At 40.6% G+C, this 23674-nt stretch overlaps 1 protein-coding gene across 5 annotated transcripts in view; it reads right to left on the reverse strand.

Annotated features, from left to right (window-relative positions):
• Positions 1-15456, reverse strand: part of LOC116153389 (ankyrin repeat domain-containing protein 26-like) — a 70663-nt gene extending 55207 nt beyond the window's left edge. For all 5 annotated transcript variants that reach the window (XM_064477020.1, XM_064477017.1, XM_064477018.1 and 2 more), the window contains exons 1-6: positions 15309-15456; positions 11671-11758; positions 8570-8656; positions 7532-7582; positions 933-3114; positions 140-254 (exon numbers count right to left, since the gene is read on the reverse strand). In XM_064477020.1, the coding sequence (XP_064333090.1) occupies positions 140-254; positions 933-1147 (330 nt within the window). In that variant the 5' untranslated portion in view covers positions 1148-3114; positions 7532-7582; positions 8570-8656; positions 11671-11758; positions 15309-15456. The remainder of the gene's footprint in view (positions 1-139; positions 255-932; positions 3115-7531; positions 7583-8569; positions 8657-11670; positions 11759-15308) is intronic.
• Between the last annotated feature and the right edge of the window lie 8218 nt (positions 15457-23674).

The raw sequence follows: 23674 nt of genomic DNA on the forward strand, positions 1-23674 counted from the left end.
AGACTGTAAGTGCCAGGCATTCCAAGTTAACATTCCTCAAGTCCCAGCAGTTCATTATATTTAAAACAGGTAAATTCATTTTTATTCTAAGTAATTAAATCAAATCCATCTCACGTGGACACGGTTGGCTGCTACACACCTTGATGAGAGCTGTCTTGCCTTCCTTGTCACGAGCATTCAGATCACAACGCCACCCTATAAGGAGAGTCACCACTGGTGACTGGCCGCTGGTGCAGGCTAAGTGTAGGGCAGTCCTGTGAACGTAAGAGGACTGTTTAGGAAATTAGAGCATACTAGTTCAAAGATACAGTTACTCACGTAATTGTAAACATTCAACAGCATGCTATTCCTACCCCTTTAAAACTAACATTTAGTCTTCTTATCTTAGTTCTTTCTATGGGGAAAGAACAGTATTTATTAGCTCTTATTACTCACCACATTAATGGAAGAACTACCTGTTTGAATAGAAAGGGCATGCTGTTGAGATTCAGCTCAGCTTGGGTCTGACTTCTACTTTAACACTGTCACTTATTAGCTCTCAATTAGCCTGTCTGTGCCTCAATTTCCTCATCAACAAAATGGGCATGAAGTAGTAGTTACCTTACAGGACCCCACTGTGATGCTTAAATGAAAAGCTATGCAAAATGTCTGGCAGTTCCTTGCACAAAATAACAGCTCAATAATTGTTAGGTAATATTATAATTGTTACCATTACTATTTTACAAAGACAACATTTCAATTCAGTAAAATGACAGTATATCTACTTTGCTGCTGCAAGGATGCGAGAGAACACTGTACTTCAATGATTCTAACATGCTCATTGTCTCACACTTCAACATCTCTGACATGGGAAGGCAATTTAAAATTCATGTCTTACAACCTTATTTGGCAGCTCCTCCCAGGCCCACCCCGCCCTGCCCCGCCGCTGTTACCTGTTGTTCCTGTCTCTGCTGTGTACAAAATTCTTCTTACGTAACAGCAACACCTCCACTGTGTCCAGATCGCCAAGATATGCGGCTTTGTGGAACTTCTTTAGTTCGTGCTTACGGATGGGATACCTAGGCACGGGGTGCTCATGATCCCTGCCCTCTCTCTGACGGGCGCTGAAGCCCACCCAGCTCACAAACTTAGCGAGTCTCTTCTTCATTTGGCTTATCGCCTTCCAACACCGCTCACTTCCCTCCTGGCCTCTTGCCGCCTCCCGATCTCAGCTCTGGCGCTACAGAAGAGCCACAGAGGTCTCGCTTCCACACCTTGGCTGCGAAGCTCAGCGGCTCGGAATGTTTCGTCCGGAACAGTCATAGCCTAGCAACAGCACTGACCCTCAACTGTCCCTCAACTGTCCCTCCAGAGCCAGTGTCCCTGTGAGTGCGCACAGAGGCTCAGAGGCCCGGTGCGCACGTGGGAGCCTAATGCATTTCAAATCTCTCCAATTGCTTGTGGGCCATTTTGGATTCCTTTCAAATGTTGGTGCTAGGTGGCTGAGTGTTTTGGGACATTTCCAAAAGTGAGGCTTGCCCCTGAGAAAGTCATGTTTGTATGCAACTGTGGTTAGAGTGGGGTGGAACCAAAGGATGCTGAAGGCCTAGTCCCCCAGAGAGCTCCCCACCAAAAATCTCTATCTCCTTATCCCTCAGTTTATACCTTTCCCCATCCCTCTGGGCCCCAGCCAGTCTCCAGGGAACTTAGCAGATGCAAAAAGCAGAAAGCTGTTTTCATGGTTTCAGAGATTGTGGCAATATGTATCATTAAGTACAAACTTGAGAAACCAACACACGCTCTCGATGAAATGAAAACATGTTTCCGCACGCCTGCTGACCCTGCTCTGTGGCTCAGCCTTATGTTTACACGCTTTCTTCTCTTTATTTTATTTTTTGCTTTTATTTCCACCAATTAAATCTTGAATCAATCCAAGGCTTATTTGGGAGCTTGGTATAACATTTGAGAACTTTTTAACCACATAACTATGAAAACACCACATCAGTTACTCAGCAAGGCCATGCTGCTGGCTGACCACTGGCAGGAGGAGTGGAAGGCAGGGCAGGCCTCTTCTTCCTGCCTAACTCCATCCTTCCTCCCTCAGCTGGCTAATTATGGTTTCTGGCCCTGCCAGGATCAAAACTGCAGGGGGCGGTAGAGTTCCTAAGTGGCTGACCCTCCTGGGAGCTGGTCTTGAGTGGACTGGACCTGGCAAGTGTTTTGAAGCTGACTCTCTCAGGGGCATTTCTGTGCCCATACCTGCCCTCACCTGCAACTCCCCTGACCTAAGTGAATGTGGTGTTACTAATTTACCCTTTTAACCTATCTTTTCTATTAGCATACACTGTTATTTCCCTCATCTTAAAAAAAAAAGATGCGTTCACCCTCCAGCTGTGGCCCCATCTCTCTGCTCTCCGGCACACACGCCTCCTGCCCCTGCAAAGGAGCTGTTCCCATTCGCTTCCTCTGATTCCTCTCATTTTCCATCCAAGCAAGCATGTCCACTGACTGCAACTGCTCATGACAGGGTCACCCACCACCCACCAGGTGCTGACTCCACGGGGATCTCTGTCCTCTCCTTGCACGGCCCGGCAGCCACACTTCCCACCGCTGCTCTCCCCGACTTCCTCAAGCCCTTTCCTCACGGGGCTTCCCAGGCCTCAGGCTGCTCTGGTTTCCTCCCACAGCCCTGGCCGGTCTTCTCAGTCCCAGCCCCTGAATGCTGGCACACAGCACCCCTGAGGCTGTCTTCTGGCCTCTACTACTTTCTGCTGCTGCACCCATCAGCCTTAGGGCTTTATGTATTCTCTAGAAGTTGACAACTTCCAAACTGCTATTTCCAATCTAGACCTCCCTCCTGTATTCCAGACTCAAATACCCATTGCCTCTCAACGTCATCTCTTGGAAGTCTAATAGGACTTCTCCTGGGCCGGCCCTCACCTGTCCTGCCTTCTCCTGTACCTGCCCTCACCTGGGCCTGCCCTCGGGTTTGCCCACCCCTGGGCCTGCCCTCTTCTGGTCCTTCCCTCTCCTGGTCCTGCCCACTATCTCCCTGGCCTCCCCTCACATGGCCTGCCCTCTCTCCTGGGCCTGCCCTCTCCTGGGCCTGCCTCTCCTCGTCTAGCCCTCTCTCTCCTGGGGAAGTAAGCCAGAAAGAGAAAGAAAAATACCATATAAAATCACTCATATGTGGAGTCTTAAAAAAAGTATATGTATATATATACACAAATAAATACAAAACAGTAACAGACTCATAGACATAGAATACAAACTTGTGGTTGCCAAGGGGTGGGGTGTGGGAAGGGACAGACTAGTAGTTCAAAATTTGCAGATACTGACAGGCATATGCAGAATAGATAAACAAGAATATACTATATAGCACAGGGAAATATATACAAGATCTTATGGTAGCTCAGAACAAAAAAGAATGTGACAATGAATATGTATGTTCATGTGTAGTGAAAAATTGTGCTCTACACTGGAAATTGACACATTGTAAACTGACTATAACTCAATAAAAAAATGTTAAAAAAAAAACAGTGCTCCACTCAGACCTACGGTTACATGCTGATCTTTCAGGGACAAAGACTAGGTTGGAACCTAAATGTGCAGACTGGGAGAGAAAAGGGATTTCAACTACTCTGACCACTTCCTGTTGAATGAAACAGAGAAGCCAAGCCCTCACATTTCAAAGGGTGACAGGAAGTCAGGGGCCCGGTATGCCCTCTCCCACCTAGGCCTGGGTGGGAACAGTGGGCAGCCCCGGCCAGGGCCACAGGCAACAGTAGCCTCAGCTGTGCCCATCTGGACAGACAGACTGGCATGGCCCCACGGGCTCTGGGACTGCAAGCCCCATGGTGGCCATGGGGGTCATTACCATTCTGGGCCTCTGTGGCCTCTCTGAACTCACCCCTCCCCAATCCCATCTTTCAGGGAAGGATCTACAAACCCAGCCAGAGGGGATGCAGGACAGTGGGGCAGAGAAGAAAGTTCATTCCAGGCATCTCCCAGCCTCCCTGCAGCCCCACTCTCTGAACCTGAGCCCATGTCAGTGCAGAGACCCCTCCCACCTCTGCCTCCTCACATCAAGAGTGACCTATTCTTTGGAGGATGAGGGTGGGGTCAGACCTCAGTCTCTGGCTGTGACTTTGACATCCAACTGCCTCCTCTCTGCCCCACCCACCCTGCTGCCTGTCACATGGCCCCTCAGGTGCCCCTTCAGTCTCCCACCTGCACTCCTGCCAGGAAGCTCCCTTCCTCCCTTAACCCCTCCAGACTCTCCTGGAGCTAAAGCCTGGACCCACCTCTGCCTCCTGCCTTGGCCAGGCCAGCACTGTTACCCTCCCTCCATTTCAAGGTGAAGAAACTGAGGCTCAGACAGGGTCACAGTGAGGAGGCGGGAGTACCCACCCCTGAACTCACAGACTGACCCCAATCTCGTGACCCTGGGGTGACCTGCCCTGCTCAAGGAGAGGGTGCTGGCCGTGTGCCAACCGCTCACACCGGGAGGGGGGGCGCTCCTGGCCCGGGTGAGCGGGGATGCAGCAGAGCTGTCCTGGCCTCAGGAAGCCAGCACCGCCCACCCTGGACTCGCCCCCATGTGAACCCTGGGAAGTTCCTTCTGCCTCTAATTTCAGTTTCCCCATCCTTCCTAAAGCCCCTGGCTGGCCATCGCCCCACGCAGAGCTAGGCCAGCAGGTGGAGAAGGGAGACTGAAGTCTGCACCCCAGTGTCCACCCGGCCTCCTGGTGCCAGCACCTATGCTCTGCTGTCCGTGCACATGCTGGCCTCCTGCCCACAGGGACTCGTTGCTTCTTGTTGCCTGGGCCCAGCAGTGACCCAAGGTCGGTCACTGTTCTGCAGTCCCCTCCTGGCGTCCTTCCTGACAGGTCTTCTAGGCACAGCAGGAGCTGGGCATGGGTGGCCTCCTGGTTAAGAAGGCACCATGAACATCTCCTTTCTTTTCTAATAGAAAGGCAGTGACTTCAAGAAAATGATACTTCCGGGTAATCTAGGAAATAAAAGATAAACCTTCACAAATCCTGTCCCTGGAGTCTCAAGATCCTGGTAAGATGGGAAAAAAAAGCTTGATAATAAACAATGAATTCAAACCCTAGTAGTACACTACTTTACAGTATCATGTGCAAACATCTGACTTTCCAGTCTTGGAGTGGCCCATTTGGGACACTAAATGAACCAAGGTCACCATTTTTTTCCACTTTTTTATAGGTTGTTATGCACCTGAATTATGTGTATCCATGACACAGAAGGTAACATGAACATGTAAACAATAATAGTATACACCAGAAACTGACAAGCGTAACTATACACAAAATATTTAGAACAAAATGACAATGACACCACTACACATTAGCTTGTGGAACCTCAATAAAAATTCATAAGCTGAGAGTATCTAGTGAGTAAACAAGAAATACCAACTAAGCTACGATAAAACAAAGAAAAGTAGTACAGAAAAGAATGTCGTAGAAAGAAACGAGGGACAGAAGTTTTAAAAAATCCTCAATTCGTCTCTGAAAAGATTAATAAAGAAGAATAATACTTTCCTACTAAGAAAAAACAGAAGCACACATAACATATTAACAGGTTAACACTTTAAGTCAGCCAGTTTATAAATCTCCGCCATCTTTGTCGCCTTCCTGTCTGCCCCTCACCCGCATGTTCAGACAAACTGTTCATGCTGTTACTTCTACCACCGTGTTCTCATACGCCCACTCCTTTCACCCCGGGGGCCCTTCCACACCTCGACTGCACTCCAGCAGCCGCCCCTTCGTTACACTGTCCAAATCTTGCCTTCCTCATTCCCTTTTATACCAATACTAGAGCTCTCTTCAACACAAAGCCAAACACATCAGTCTCACTCACAAAAGCCATCAAAGACGCCTATTTTTTTAAAAGCAGAATGTCAGCCAACCTCTGACCCTAAGTAAACACAGGAAACAGTCCGCTACACCTTCTCACCTCCCACTTCTGTATCACTGGGTCATCTCCTGCTCCGAGGGGACCAGCCAGGCGCTTTCACAATCATATTCCCCTCAGCCTACAGGACACTTCCCTTGCTTCTGCCTCTCAAATTCCTATTCATCATTCCAGTCTTAGTCACATCTTCCATGAAAGTACCTCTGATCCATCAGTTACAAATAATTCCCTAATTTCCCACAATCCTTTGCCACTCTTACTGTACCTCTTTTGTAAAACACAATTCTACCTGCATTAGAAGTTTTAATTTACATTATCTGTCTCCTTCAAGAGACTGCAGTTCTTTGGGTGATGACTGTGTTTTAGCCATCTGTGTGTAACCTTTAGGAACTAGGACAGTGTCCTGTAATAAGCAAATACTCCAGAACTCTAAAGTGTACAGTCAGAATTGGATCTGACAGTAAATGGTAATAACGAGACTATTACTGAGAAATTTATCTTCACTGGAATTCAACGAACTGACTTCTCCAGACATATTACCCACAAATCACTATAGTGATCTTGGGGAAGCATTCTTCCTACATTTTCCTCAATCTTTCATGTAATGTCTGCAGAAATTACTTTCATAACAATAAACTGAAAAATAAAAATGCAATAAATGCAACAAACCTAACAGCCAAATTGGCTGAACACATACTGACACTACAAAAATAGTAATTAAGGTTTAGCTGAATTAAATATGAAAAAGCCAAGCAAGCGTTTATGGAAGTTCCAGAAACAAATAATCTACACAGAATTAGGGTAAAGGTATTTAAAGGAATGTGTTGGCTAAGGAGTCCAAGAAATGAGTCAGTGTGTTAAAAGGGTAAAACAATCCAAAAATCACCTACCAAGTGATTCTCTGAACCTCAGGAGGGCTATTTGAAAACATCAAGTCATAGGAAAACAATCCAATTCAAAAGTGGGCAAACGATTTTAATGGACATTTCTCCAAAGACGACATACAAATGGCCAGTAAGGCCAAGAAAAGATGCTCAGCATCACTAATCATTAGGGAAATGCCTATCAAAACTACACTGAGATGCTACCGCACGCCCACTAGGCTGGGCACAATCAAGAAAACAGACTACGACAAGGGTCAGTGAAGACGTAGAGCCTTGCAACCCTTTGTGCACCGCTGGCAAGAATGTAAAATGATACACCACTATGGAAAACGATATGGTGTTCCTTAAAAAATTTAAAAATAGAATTACCACTTAATCCAGCAATCCCACTTCTCGGTGTATACCCAGAAGAATTGAAAGCAGGGACTCAAAAAGATATTTGCACACTCATGTTCCTAACAGTATTATTCACAATAGTCAAAAGGTGGAAGCAACCCACGGATGGATGAATGAATGGATAAACAAAATGTGGTATATACATAAAATTGATTATTATTTAACCTTAAAAATGAATGAAATTCATTTACAAAAATGAACTTATTTACGAAACAGAAAAAGACACACAGACAGAAAACACATTTATGGTTGCCAAGGGGGAAAAGGGGTGGGAAGGGATAAACTGGGAGTCTGAGACTTGCAGATACTAACTACTCGATAAATAGAATAAATACCAAGATTCTTCTGTAGAGCACAGGGAGCTATATTCAGTCTCTTGTAGTAATCTATAATGAAAAAGAATATGAAAAATAATCTATGTATATGTATGACTGAAACATTACGCTATATGCCAGAAACTGACACAATATTGTAAACTGGCTATCATTCCATTTAAAAAAACAAAAAGGATGAATTTCTGACATGTGCCACAACATGGACCAATGTTGAAGACGTAATACTAAATGTAGTAAGCTAGACAAAAAGGGACAAATGTGGCTTGACTCCACTTATACAAGATACATAGAATAATCAAATCTAGAAAGGAGAATGCTTAATGGGGCTGAGTCGGGAGGAGGGATGGGGAGTAACCGTCTAACGGGTACAGAGTTTCAGCTTGGGAAGCTGACATGGTACTGGAGATGGATGGTGGTGGATCGCACAACAATGTGAATGTACTTATTGCCACTGAACTGAATATTTAAAAATGGCTACAATAGTGAATTTTATGTTATGTATATTGTACCACAATTTTATAAAATCAGTAATTTTTTACTATCAAGTAATGTCATGGAAATTATATATCTGTGACAAAGACTTAAAATTCTAAACTGTCAAACTTTGCTGCATTGTGCTAAAATTATATAAATTCAACACAGAAAAACTGGCTACTACTTACTGACTAGAAGCCCACTTTGCTGTTGTTCAGCACATTATAATAATTTTTAGGGTGTTAGTAGGTACCTCATTTATAATAACCAAAACACAAGTACAAAAACATAGCCAAAAAATTCATCAGGATCAGTGAAAAGCACCTAAGTTCCTGTACAACGACCTCTCCTGACAATTAGCAGCACAAAATCACAACGGTTTCTTTCACTTCCTACTAGAAGCCCTTGAAAATAAAGACAAAATTGGGATCACTATTAAAGTGGATAAACAGTAATTATGCAGGTCAATGTAATTACTATTTAACAGATACAGTTATCATTCAACATTTTTTGAAACATGGGGTCCACGGAAAAACAAATTGTCAATTATACTCAAGAACTTACGTTCATCTTGATGTGTTCTCTCTGGAAGCTTGCTTTGCAGTCTCTAGGAGGTGAAAGGAACACTTCATCTCTCTCATCCACCAATATCTGAATTAACATATTTTAAAGATAAAACCCAAGAAACAACAAAGTTATTAAGAGTGATCTCTGTCATTTAGATGAGACTTGCTCTGTATACAGAAAGCATCACTAGTTGCACTTGAACAGATTCAAAATACCAAATTGTGCCCCACTTTCGCTTCCGTTGTGCCACCACAGTCAATCATGACATTCTTTAGGCAAAGAAATGAAGATTAGGATTAATCCAAACTTGCAGTAAGGGAATAAAATTCATACTGGGTTATGAGAAAGAGGGATGGGTGGGAATAAAAAGGACATGACAGGTCTATCGCGACAGCATAGTGCACAGCCTCGGGTGTGGCCTCTCCTCAACACGCAGCTGCAGGATCCCCTACTCTGCTGAATTCTGGATTCTTACACCCCCATAACTGATGTTCCAAAGGCTTAATACAAGCTGAAGCTGATCTTCATCTACCCCTTCTACCCAAATCTGCTCCTTTCCCTGAGGTTCCTCACAGGCTCATGTCAACCTGAAGTTCAGAGTCATCATTAATCCCCTCTCCTTCACCCCATACCACATTCAAATGATCAGTAAGTTCTCAAATCCACCTCCTCTCACTCCACGACCACTGCCACGCCCAGCTCACGTCCTCACTGAGTCACACCTGTACTACTGCAGTACCCCCCAAGTGCTCTCTGCTTCCGGTGTTCCCTCCTCCTTCTCCACCCTCCTCTCATAGATCCTCCTTGGGTCCACAGAGCAGTCTTTATGAAACATAGTATCACATCAGCTCCTTGTTTAAAAACCTTCAGTTGATTCTGTGTGAAATCATTACCAGTCCTAATTCTTTATAGCGTGTCTTACAAAATCTTTCCAAATCTGGATCTAACTTCTGTCTCTAGCCTCACCTGCCTATACATGGACAGTTGTGCCCCCGAAGGGCTGCCGGTTCCTCTCCTACAAGCTCGCATTTCTTCACATCCATGTGCCTTTGCAAATGGCCATCTCACTCCCTGGGAGGACCTCCTGCTTCTCCACTCCCTATCCATGCCATAGGTACTTTTACTTACGCTTCAAAATTAGGTTCATGGTGTCATCTACACATAAATTACAAGGGAAAAAAGAGATGTCAGGGTAATGCAGAGACTAAAAGAAGGTAAGAGCCTACACAAATGCTCTGTGGAATAGTGTTCCTGGCCTGTTTCACAATCATACGGCTAGAAAAAAACAAGAAGCCAATAGGAACCATTTTTTTTAATTAAAAATAGGACACCCCTAATCTGTTCCCAGCTAGGTGACAGTGTTTAAAAACTGATACGTAACACTTCACACCCACGACGATGGCTACCGTCAAGAAAACAGGAAACAACATGTGTTGGTGAGGATGTGGAGAAGCTGAAACCCTGGTGCACTGCCAGTGAGAATGTAAAGTGATGCAGCCATTATGCAAAATGGTACGGTGGTCCCTGAGACAATGAAAAATACAATTACCATTTAATCCAGCAGTATCATTTCTCAGTATATATCCCGAAAACTTGAAAGTAAGGACTCAAAAAGTATTTGCACACTCATGTTTGTAACAGCGTTATTCACACGAGTCAAAAGGTGGGAGCAACCCAAGTGTCCATGGATGGATGAACGTAAAAACTAAATGTGGTGTATACATAAAATGGAGTGTTACTTAGCTTTAAAAAATGAATGAAATTCTGTTATGTGCCACAACGTGGATAAATCTTGAAGATCTTATGGTTTAAGTGCAATAAGCAAGAAACAAAGAGGATAAATACTGGGGAGGGTATAGCCCAGTGGTAGAGCACACGCCTAGCGTACACAATGCCCTGGGTTCAATCTCCAGGACCTTCTCTAAAAATAAATAAATAAACAAACCTAATTACCTATCACCACCAAAAAAAAAAAAAAAAAGACAAATACAAATACTGTTTGATTCCTCTTACACAAAGTATCTAGAGTAATCAAATGCACAGAGTCTAAAGTAGAACGGTGGTTGCCAGGGGCAGGGAAGAATGGGAGTAATTACCTAATGAGTTTGGGAAGTTCAAAAAGATCTGGAGATAAAAGGTGGTGATGGCTGCAGAACAATGTGAATGTACTTAATGCCACTGAAATGGTAATAAATTTTGTTATTTTACAATTGAATAGAAAAAAATTTTTGAAGAACTGATAGGACAAATTGTTGGTGAGAATGCAAAGCAACCACAACTCTCATACATCACTGGTGGAACGTGAAATGCCACAATCACTTTGGGAAAATGCCTGCTAATTGCTTACAAAACTGAACCGATGCCTACCCTGCGATATCCCAGCCCCACTCCTTGGCAGTAACTGCAGGGGAAGGAGAGCATTTCCATACAAGCGTGGTCACAGCAACTGTGCTCGGAATAATCAGAAGCTGGAACTAACCCGGGTGTCAGTCACCAGGAGAACGGCGAAGCGGTGGTGTCTTCCTACAGTTAAACAGTGCGCAGCAGTAACAGGCACAAGGAGTGACACGTGCAGTGACAGAGATAAGCCTCAAAACCATTACGCTGAGTGAAAGGAGAATTCTACTAGAGTAGCTACTGAATGATTCCACTAATATGAATGAATAAAACAGGCAAAACTCATCCACAATGGAAAAAAAATCCGAAGTGTGGTTATCTCTGGGGGATGGAAGTGGGGACTGACTGTGAAGGGACTTCCTGGGTTGAAGGTGATGTTCTCTATTTTGTTGGGGACTAGGGTTACACAGATGTATGCATTTGTTAAAACTCAATAAATGCCACAATTAAAACTTGTGGATTGCATATGGTTATTTTACCTCCAAAAAATGCCACAAAGAAAGCAACTCTAGTTAATGACACGTGATAGAAATACTTACAGATAAAACGTACCCTGTCTGCAACTTACTTTGAGACATAAGAAATTAAGATGGAATGATGAAAACTTACAGTTTTATACATCAAATAAAAAAAGATGGGACTGATAAAATGGATAGGGGGCTAGACAGAAACATGACAAAGCACACAGAGTAAAATCTTACCTCTAGCATTGAAAAAGGCACCATGAATATCTCCTTTCTTTTCAAATAGTTAGGCAGTGACTTCTTGAAGCTGATACTTCTGAGTAATCTAGGAAAAAGGAAATGACAAACCTTCACAGATCTTTTTCATGGAGTCAGAAGATTCTATTAAGAATGAAAAAAAAAACTCTGGATAATAAAAAATGAATTCAAACCCTAGAAGTATGTTACTTTACAGTATAACATGCAAATATTTGACTTTCTAGTCTTCGAGTGGCCCATTTGGGACTCTAACTGAACCAAGGTCATTCATTTTTTTCTACTTTTTATTTTAAAAGTTGTTTGTGAACCTGAATTATGCGTATCCATGACACAAAAGGTAACATGAATATATAAACAATAATAATATACACCAGAAACTGACAAGTGTAACTACACACAAAATACTTAGAAAAAAATGACAATGAAACCACTACACATTTGCTTGTGGGATCTCAATAAAAATTCATAAACTAAGTTTCTAGGGAGTAAATGAGAAATAGCAATTAAGCTACGATAAAACAAAGAAAATAAGTACAGAAGAGAATGTCACAGAATCAACAGAGAAACAACAGAGGTTTTTAAAAATCCCCAGTTAGTCTTTGGAAAGACTAATATAGTAGAATAATACTTTCTTACTAAGGAAAAAGAGAAGCACAAATAACACATTAACAGGTTAACAGATCAAAGAAGGAAAATATCTGATCATCTCAATAAATAGAGAAAAAAATCATTTGATAAAATGCAGCACAGCACCCGTTCCTGACAAAAATAAAAACAATATAAAACACTCTAATCCAAACTGGGAATGGAACTTTTGTAATTTAATAAAAAAAAAAAAAAGCTGTTAAAATCCTACAATAAAAGCCGTATTTAATATAAAATGGTAGACACATTCACTTTTAAATCAGGAACGACAGTGCACACTGTCATTGCCTCTTTTCAGTAAAATCCCAGAGCTCCTAGACCTCTGACAGGAGACTGAAAAAAGCATAAGATTGGAAAGGAAAAAAACTACCATGGTCCTCACAAAATATTACGGTCATAATAAAAATCTACACTATTTGAATGAAAAAATACTTCAGCCTCGTTGCTAGATATAAAACAACATGCTAAACTTAGTAACATGCACCAAAAGTAATCAGTAAAAAATGTCATTTCAAAAAATTTTCTTTAGAATGTTAACAAGAAGTTTAAGTATCTGGGAACAAATTTAAGAAAATACACAAGAGACAAGATGTTATATAAAGTGACAAAGCCTCACCAAAGAGCACAAAGGGCATTTTTAAAAGGCAACCATGGTGCTGGATGTGAAAACAATACCATAAAATGTCAATTCTCCTGGAATGAATCTATAAATTCAATGCATTTCTTCATCAAAATCCTAGAAAATGTATTATTTATAAAGGTATGTGACAATGTGATTCCTAAACTGATATGAAATAGTAAGAGGCCAAGAACAGCCAAAGGGTTTCAAAGAAAAAGAATGACAAGGGAAGAATTTTCTTTCAACTAGTAAATCTTATTCTAAAGCTGTTTTCATTAAAATCTGTGGTATTAGTATAAGGAAAGAAAAATGACCAAAAAAGAACAGAATCCGCAGAAACATCTACGTGTATTTGGTAGTTTGGTGTATGGCATTAAAAATAAGGGAAGAAAGGACAAAATGACAAGTGGATCATCAGTCATCCACATGGAAAAAATATATAAATCCCTCTCTTGGTCTGTTTACAAAAATAAATTCCAGATAAAATGTAAAAAACCAAACTATAAAACTCATATAAGAGGACATCCTTTATGCCATTAAAGTAGGAATGGAAATAAAAGTCACACACACAAAAACTTAACTTTAAAGGAAAATACTGATAATTAAAATGGAAATCACTGAAAACGAATTTAAAAAATATGCCATAACAGCATGGAAGGAGGCACCTCCAACATAAAAGAGCGCTTAGCATCAGAAACCCAGAAATAACAAGAACTTTGAGAAATCAGTGCAAAGGGCAAATCCTTACTAGGAAAATGGGCCAGTGATGTGAACAGATAGTTCAGGGACAAGAAAACCCAGTGTCATTGAACACATGGAAAGCGACGAAGTGTCATGAGTGATCAATGAGAACCATCAGAACTGGCAGAAATTAAAGTCTAAAACAACAAGGCTACGTGTCATGCTCCATCAAATAAAAAAAGACATAAGACGTCTAAATATTAGGAACATGCAAGGATGTGAAAAAACAGCAAACTAAAAACACGGATGAGGAGGATGGAAACAACTAAGAAATCAACTTGGCAAAAACCAGTGGAATTAAGCTACTCTACTGTCTAAAGAATCCCACTTCCGGGGATATTAAGGCACATTACTTAGAGAAACCTCACCTGAGTACCTAGGAGATATGCACAAAGATGTCCCATGGAGCAGTTTGTAACGGCCAAGGACTGCAGACAATCGGAACGTCCACGAATAGGGAAATACATGAACTGTGGCGGGTCAGTCAGTAGACTGCTTTTATTTATTTACTTTTTTTATTGAAGTATAGTCAGTGTACAATGTTGTGGTCAGTTAATAGACTACTGTATAAAGGTTAAAATGAATGAACTAGATCTATACATATAAAGATAGATAAAAATTAATAAAAAACAATTTGCATTTGGATACATACAGTATATCATTATACAAATTTTTAAAATATATAAAACTGTATCTTGTGTTCCTTAGGTAAATGCATATATAGGGAAAATTAAAAACATGGATGGGAAGGAGAAACTGCCCAACTTCACGTGGGTGATAAGCTCAGGGGGACATAACAGGTAATGGGTGCTTTATTTCTAAAACAAACAACAAAACAACAAAGATAGAAGCCAGTACAGCAGAGTGTTCACATTTATAAAATTGGGTTGGTGGGTATACATGTACCTGATGTTCTGTACATTTCTATACATTTGAAATATTTCATAATTAAAATTTTTTAAGTGTGTCGGCAGTTCAGGAGGTGGATGTGGAAAACGCAGGTTACCATTTCAGGAGTACTAACAGCAGAGGAAAGGAGACCTGATGGAGGCTTAAGAACAAATTTTAAACAGGGAATGTGCTACCTCTTCTCCTAGACTAGAGTTCATGTGTATATACGTATACACACAGGTACGTGCGCGTGTGTGCACACATTCATTTTCATTTGGAAACAGGAGAATACGAGGAAAAGAGGATCCAGGCAACACCTGCGCTAAGGCTCCTGGCTGCCATTCAGCCTGTAGGTCCCGGCACAGCAGGACCATGTGACATCAGTGCCTGCAAGTTAGAGTGTGTTTTGTTCTTATTATTTTTATGGTATTCCTTTTTCTACATTTAACAAGTTGGCTATAATGGCTGTGAACCTTGACTAATAACAATGATGGACACGTGCTGTTTCTGATTTTACTGGAATAAACAAAGAAGAACTTTATCACAGCAATGGAGCCCATGCACCATGGAGTCAGACTGTCTGGGTTTAATCTCAGGTGCTAGCACTTACGAGGTATAAACTTAAGCAGATAATTTAATATGAGTCTCCCTTTGCTCATTTATACAATGGTGAATGATTAAGGGAAGTTGACTCTTGCCTCCTCTACACCATTGGTCTCACCTGAATGCTTTCTTCCAGGCGGCAGCACTCCAGGCCTGGCAGCATCTCTATAACCCGGTTGGGGCTGAACGGACACAACAGCTCAGTGAACTGCTCTGCGACACACGGAGACGTTTGCAGCAATTCTTGATTTACAACGACATCTTCTCTAAAACAAAAAGCATTATGTAATCACATCTATAATTAAAGCTACAGTTAAAAAGTACGTTACCAAGACTGCTTTTTGGCCAGGTAAAACTGCAAATTACATCAGAGACCTTCTAAAGCATGGTATTTCTCATTTAAGTGGAAAAACAATCTTCAGTAACAATATTCAGCGGTGGTGCCTCTAAGTCATACTCACACTACAGGGTTAACTTTCTATAAATTGAATCTAATGGTATAGTTCCCTTGCGTAAAACACTTAGTAATTCTCCAGCACACAGAAGATTCAGTATATTATTTCTTAGCTTTACATATTAAACTGTTCACTGTAAGCCCCCAAACCCTATTTTCCAGTCTCTATACTTCTAACTTCTCCCCCCGACATATTTATAGCTTCATCTTCTGCTATCGCCCCCACGTCATCCTCTGAAAATGCATGACGCTTTGTGCCTTTAAGTCTCTGCACACCCAGGACCCTTTATCTAGAACTCCTGCCCAATTCTCTGCCTAGACAACTGATACCAATTATTTAAGCCCAGTTCGTGCATATCTAGGAACTCCTGTCTGACTCTCTCAGTCGATCCCTCTCTCCTCTTGTTCCTGCAGCACTTTTTTACTATGTCTGGTGTAGAGCTTTTAACACTGTACTGTGCTTATACAAGTGCTTCTCAGCTCCTATGAAAAAATTAAAGAAAACAATGTACACTTATCTGTGCCCCCCAGAGACTACCATACTGTGGGAGGTGGGGGGTGGGGGGCACAGTAGTGGGAAAATGAAGCGTGTCAGTGAATGAACTCCGCATCTCTGTCTCTTATGCCAGCTGCCTCCCACTCACTGCTGTGGTTTCCATCCTGTGTACGTGTCTCCTACTACTATTACTGCCACGTGGGGACCCTGGGTTGTGCTACGTGTCCCTGTCACCGTCCTGTTCCCTATCTCTACCACTCAGTGGCCATAAAGGTAGTGAGCAAAGCACTCTCCCAGCAATGCTGTGGTGGTGATGAGTGGAATACTAGCTGCATGATACATACAGTACTTCCAACTGAGCATCTCAGTATTCAACATTAATACAGCTATATTCCAATTAAGATTTTCCAAGAAAAATTCTAGTCATCATTAACACAATGTGAGGATGACAGAAGTCTGAATAAATTACATGAAACCCAAAGAGAATACCGTTGCAGCTACTACAGCAGAAGATATGGGGCGGGGGGGGGGCCTCTGTGGTTATGATGTCTAGGGTGAGTGCAAAATTTACCTGAAGTTTTTTAAGGACTGTTTCAATCTGTTTAGAAAAGTGAGTAGCAACCAGCTCTGCAGCTTTACCAGGCCTCAGGGACACAAGTTCCTGGAATGAAAGGCAAAGATGAAATGATCTTTAACATTAAATTTAAATAGAATTTCCACAGATGTGAAGCATGATCACCTCCTTCAAAATTTTCATGGGCTTCTACACTGCCTTTCAGGAGACCTCAACACAGGGCCTCAATTTTAATTAAAGGCATATTTAGCAAAATTTTAAAAGTACCATGTGAAAAACCTGATTTTGATATAAAAGGTATAATTCAGAATTCTTAGAAAATGAAAGCACTAAACATTCAGGACTTAGGTGACGACACCTACAGGATGAAAAGGAAAAAACACCTCCCCAAACTCCCCTCAGGGAATTTCATCCTTGATCTTAGAGCCCTAAATTTAAAGAAATGGAAAAAAGGAATATAGCTGCAATTTCTCTGGCTAAGAATTCTGAAATTTTACTTCTGATGCCTGGTGGATTTTGAAATCAGAAGTGTCTTAAGAAAGGAACTTAAGGTCATAACTCTAAGAGGTTGACCACTCTTGGTAAGGCCAATTTCTGTTGAATCTAAGACCTCCAATCTGCCCTCTCTTTGAACCTTCCTCAGTACCACTGGCTCTTCTTTTCTTCTTGAAACTCTTTTCGTGCTTGGTTTCTGTGACCCTGTTACACATTTTCAATTGCATATTCTATTGCTAAAATGCAAAGATTGGCTACAGATCAACATTATATTACCAAATAAAAATAAGTTATTATGATTGCAAAACTTATATCTAGTAATTTTATGATAGTATTTGTAGATGATTAATAATTAGCTGATAGAAATAACTAGTTCATACCACTTTATACATCTCAAAACAGAGAAGGTAGTATCACAAATAAAATGTTACTACTGATCTTCAGACATTAAGAAGAAACTATTATGAATTAATGTTGAGAATCTGAATGGGTAAATTCCTGGAAAAGTATAATTTACTAAGCTGATGTAAGAAATGGAAAAGCTGTGCTGATTTTTAACCACTAAAGAAGTTGAATAGTCAAAAATCTTCCCATATGGAACACTCTAGGCCCAAATAGCTTCACTCTAAGTCCTAGCAATCATTTAAGGAAGAACTATTCCCAACATTAAATCTCATAAAGAACAGAAAAGAGGGAAACTTCCTCAGCTCACTGTATAAGGCTAACAAAATTCTGATACCTAAACCCAACAGAAGATAAGAAAGAAAAGGAAAATCACAGATCAATCTTATCGTGAACACTGATACAAACAAACATCCTAAATAAAAACAAAACACAAAATGTATAAAAAGGATAATATACTAGGATCAAGTTACGGTTATCCAGAGTTCAAGGGTGCTTTAACATCAATAAAATTTATAACGACAACATAACGCCATTTGCAGCAACATGGATGCTCCTGGAGAATGTCATTCTAAGTGAAGTAAGCCAGAAAGAGAAAGAAAAATACCATATGAGATCGCTCATATGTGGAATCTAAAACACAAAAACAAAAACAAACAAACAAAAACAAAGCGTAAATACAGGACAGAAATAGACTCATAGACAGAGAATACAGACTTGTGGTTGCCAGGGGGGTGGAGGGTGGGAAGGGATAGACTGGGATTTCAAAATTGTAGAATAAACAAGATTACACTGTATAGCACAGGGAAATATACACAAAATGTTATGATAATTCAGAGAAAAAAATGAGACAATGAGTGTGTATATGTCCATGAATGACTGAAAAATTGTGAACACTGGAATTTGACACATTGTAAAATGATTATGAATCAATAAAAAATGTTTAAAAAAATTTATAACGAAAATATAAGGGAGAAAAGGTAATGAAATTTATTCTTGAGAAAAGCTGTTAGCATACTAGAAACAAAAGCCTTCCATAAAAATTTTATAGTAAATATTGCACACGTTAGAAATAAAAAATTTTTAATAACAATAGCACTACTGTGCTAAAAAATATACAGTTGTGACAGTAAACCTAACAATCTAGAGATGAAAAATCTCTACAGAGAAAATTTAAAAACTTTATAGAAAGACAACTGAATAAAGGGTTATGCCAAATGGTCACTAAATAGAAGACTCATGATGTAAAGATGTCAATTTAAACTGACATTGAATGACAGATTCAGTGCAACCCCTATTAGAATCAGAAGGTTAAAAAAGTTTTGCGGTGCAATTTGACAAGTTGATTCTAAAGTGTATTTGGAAGTATCAAAGGTCAAGAATAGTCAATACTCTCTTAAAGATATCAATAAAGTAACAATATTTAGGACAGTGTGGTACTGATGTAGAAACGAACATCAATCAAACAGAAAAGGGCCCAGATAAACAGACCAAGCATATAGACCCTTGCTACACTCATGGTAAGGCCACACTGCTGAGCATGGGGAAAGGCAACCTTTCAAAATAACTGCTGCTGGGGGAGCTAGGCATCCATATTTTTTAAAATTACATGACTCTCCACCTCAAACCATATACAAAAACTGCTTTCGGATGGATGTAAGATTTAAAGATGGAAAAAAAAAAACTTCTAGATAATAATATAGGAGTACTTTTCCTTTGATATGGAAAGAAAAAATTATTTTGACTACTTGAGAAAAAAAAAGTTTTTATTAAAAAGAACCATAGAAAAAAGCCAGAGAGAATATTTACAACAGGTATCACTGAGAAAAAGGCTTAACATCCAGCTACATAAAGAACTCCTACAGATCAGTAAAGACAAGAGACATTCCACCAGAAAAATGAGCAGAAGACTTGAACAAGCACAGAAAGGAAATTTAAATGGCCAACAAACATAACAAGGCTACCAATCTCATGAATAATTAAGAATACATAAACTTAAAACATAATGAAATATTACACATACACTAGATTGACAAAATTTTAAAATCCAGCAAGAATACACAGCTAATGGCAAGGGGAGGAGGGTTGCCCTGGGGAAGCCTTTGGATTTGCCCCAGTCTTCCCTGTCTCCCCAAAACCTGGCTTGTGGGCACCCTTTGCTGTCCCTGGTGGCAGGACACATATTTCCCAGTTTACTTACTGGAGGTTGGTGAGATGGGGTCAGCTGGTACTGGTCAGGTGACCCCCACCCCCCCGTGGCAGCAGAGGCCACCCCCAAGCCAGGCCACAAGGGAGACTGGAGCAAATAGGCCAGCTTCTCCAAGGCAGGCCCCCTCCCCCAGCTGCCCCCTGCTCCCTGACTACACCACACCCACCTCCTGGGAGCTGGCTGACCTGGGGACCTGCCTAGAGTGAACCTGGGGTAGCAGAGGCCGCTCCCAGGCCAGGCCAGGCCAGGCCACAGGGAGATGGGAGCAAATGACTGGCTTGGAAGGGGCAGCCCCCCTCCTCCCGTCGCTGCTGCCTCCGCTGCTACCATCCTCCCAGCCCCCTGACTGCACTGAGCCCATGGTATTACCAAAGTGGGTCCAGAGAGAACATATCTCAACATAGTAAAAGCTATTTGTAACAAACCTATAGCCAGCATAATACTCTACGGTGAAAAGCTGAAAGCCTTTCCACTAAAATCTGGAACAAGACAAGGATGCTCACTCTCACCAGCTCTATTCAGTACAGTATCAAAAATCCTAGAATAGCAATTAGACAACAAAAAGAAAGAAAAGGGATCCAAGTTGGAAGACAAGAGGTAAAATTGTCATTCTATGCGGATGACATGGTACTATACACAGAAAACCCTAAAGGCTCCGCACGAAAACTGTAAGAGCTACTGAAAGAATTCAGCAAGGTAGCAGGACACAGCAACAACATACAGAAATGAGTGGCATTTCTCTACACGAAAGTAATAATCCCTTTTAAAACCACCCAAAAACATAAAATACGTAGGAATAAATCTGACCAAGGAAGTGAAACACATCTGCAAAGGCCTACAAAACACTGACTAAGGAAATTAGAAAGGACTTAAAGAAATGGAAATATATCCCATGTTCTTGCATTGGAAGAATTAATATTGCTAAAGTGGCCATACTACCCAAAGCAATCTACAGATTTAATCAGATTCCTATCAAATTACCCAGGACATTTTTCACAGAATTAGAACAAATCATCCTAAAATTTATATGGAATAATAAAAGATTCAGAATTACCAAAGCATTATGGAAGAAAAAGAATGAAGCTGGAGGAATAACCCTCCCAGACTGCACACAATACTACAGAGCTACAATCAAAACAGCATGGTATTCATACAAAAACAGACATATGGATCAATGGAACCGAATGGAGAGCCCAAAAGTAAACCCACAAACTTCTGGTCAATTAATCTTTGACAAAGGAGGCAAGAATATACAATGGAGTAAAGACAGTCTCTTCAACAAATGGTGTAGGGAAAACTGGACAGCTGCATGCAAATCAATGAAGTTAGACTACTCCCTCACACCATACACAAATATAAATTCAAAAATGGCTAAAAGACTTAAACATATAGACAAGATACTATAAACCTCTTAGAAAAAAACATAGGCAAAACATTACCTCATGTATATCTCAGCAACATTCTCCTATGGCAGTCTACCCAAGCAATAGAAAACAAACAAAAAAAGCAAAAATAAGCAAATAGGACCTAACTAAACTTATAAGCTTTTGCATACCAAAGGAAACTATAAGCAAAACAAAACGACAATCTACAGAATGGGAGAAAATTATAAATAATTCAACTGGCAAAGCCTAAATTTCCAGAATATATAAACAGCTCATAAAACTTAATAACAAAACACAAACAGCCCAATCCAAAAATGGGCAGAAGACCTAAACAAGCAATTCTCCAAGGAAGAAATACAAATGATCAATAGACACATGAAAAAATGCTTAATATCACTAATTATCATAGAAATGCAAATCAAAACTACAAAACCCCAGTCCGAACAGCCATCATGCAAAAGTTCATGAATGATAAATGCTGGAGAGGGTGTGGAGAAAAGGGAACCCTCTTATACTGCTGCTGAGAATGCAGTTTGGTGTAACCATTACGGAAAACAGTATGGAAATTCCTCAAAACACTAAAAATAGACTTACCCTGTGATCCAACAATCCCACTTCTGGGTATATATCTGGACAGAACTCCAATGCGAAAAGATACCTGCACCCCAGTATTCATAACCCCACTATAATATAACAGCCAAGACATGGAAGCAACCTGAATGAAGCAACAGATGACTGCATAAAGAAATCGTGGTATATTTATACAATAGACTACTACTCTGCCATAAAAAAGGATAAAATGATGCCATTTGCAGCAACATGAATGGACCCAGAGATCATTATTCTAAACGAAGTGAGCCAGAAAGAGAAAGAAAACTATCATGATATCACTTATATGTGCAACTTAAAAAAAAAAAAAAACCACTATGAGCTCATCTACAAAACATGAACAGACTTGCAGACTTAGTAAACAATCTAATGGTTACCAGGGAAATGGGGTGGGAAGGGAGATTTAAAAATGTTTGCCACTATGTGTAAAAGGAGATTTTTTTTTTTAATTTCTTCTGTATAGCACAGAAACCTATGTTCAATACCTGTTAATACCTAAAATGGAAAAGTCGCTACAGCCACCAACTGAGGAAGAAAGAGAAGAAAGAAGATGTAGTTATCCTGTGATACAGCCCAGTCCTGGGAAAAACTCATGCACCCCAATGTTCACAGCAGCACTATTTACGATAGCCAAGATACGGAAACAACCCAACTGTCTGTCAACAGATGACTGGATAAGGAACATGTACATATACACAACGGAACACTACTCAAACACAAAAGAAGAAAAAAACAATGCCACTTGCAGCAATACGGATGGATCTGAAGACTGTCATTCTAAGTGAAATGGGCCAGAAAGAGGAAAAAAAAAAAAAAAGCCATATGACATCACTCATATGAGGAATCTAAAAAATAGTAACAGTAATAATAAGGCCACAAATGGACTTAATTATCATTTTGACTTCTTGAATATGTGTAAGCACATCGGACTGTCCATGATTAGATCACCACATTCTGTTGATTCTTACTTTGTAGTTGGCTTTATTCCTTTAATAACTATGTAAGTTTGAAAATCTAACCTCTTCCTAACAATGATAAATAGTACATGTACGTAAACTAAAAAATAGTGCAGTATAGCGTATGTACGGATCTACATGCAATATAATGTGTACGTGTGGTTGAACTGTAGCAATTCTACCTAATAAAACTGGAAAAGGGGGTGGGGGGAAACAGACATACGGAACAATGGAACAGAATAGAGCGCCCAGAATTAAACCCACAAACTTCTGGTCAATCAATCTTCGACGAAGAACACGCAGTGAGTAAAGACAGTCTCTTCAGCAAAAGATGTAGCAAAAATTGGACAGCTGCATGTAAATCAATGAAGTCAGGCTACTCTCTCAGACCATACACAGAAATAAATTCAAAGTGGCTTAAAGACTTAAACATGCAGACAAAACACTATAAATCTCTTAGAAGAAAACCAACGGCAAAACATTACCTGGCATAAGCTCTCAGCCATGTTCTCCTAGGGCAGTCTACCCAAGCAACAGAAATAAAAGCAAAAATAAAGAAGCAAACAGGACCTAACTGAACTTACAAGCTTTTGCACAGCAAAGGAAACCATAAGCAAAGCAAAATGACAGCCTACAGGATGGAAGAAAATATCTGTAAATGATTCGACTGACAAAAGGCTTAATTTCCAGAATATATTAAAAGCTCATAAAACTTAGTAACAAAAAACAACTCAATCCAAAAATGGGCAGAAAACCTGAACAAGCATTTCTCCAATGAAGACCACAAATGGCCAACGGGCACACAAAAAAATGCTCGAGTATCGCTAATTATCAGAGAAATGCAGATCAAAACTACAAAACCCCAGTCAGAATGGCCCTCACTCAAAAGTTCATGAATGATAAA

Source organism: Camelus dromedarius, chromosome 21 (genome assembly GCF_036321535.1).
Source record: "Camelus dromedarius isolate mCamDro1 chromosome 21, mCamDro1.pat, whole genome shotgun sequence".
Taxonomy (NCBI): domain Eukaryota; kingdom Metazoa; phylum Chordata; class Mammalia; order Artiodactyla; family Camelidae; genus Camelus; species Camelus dromedarius.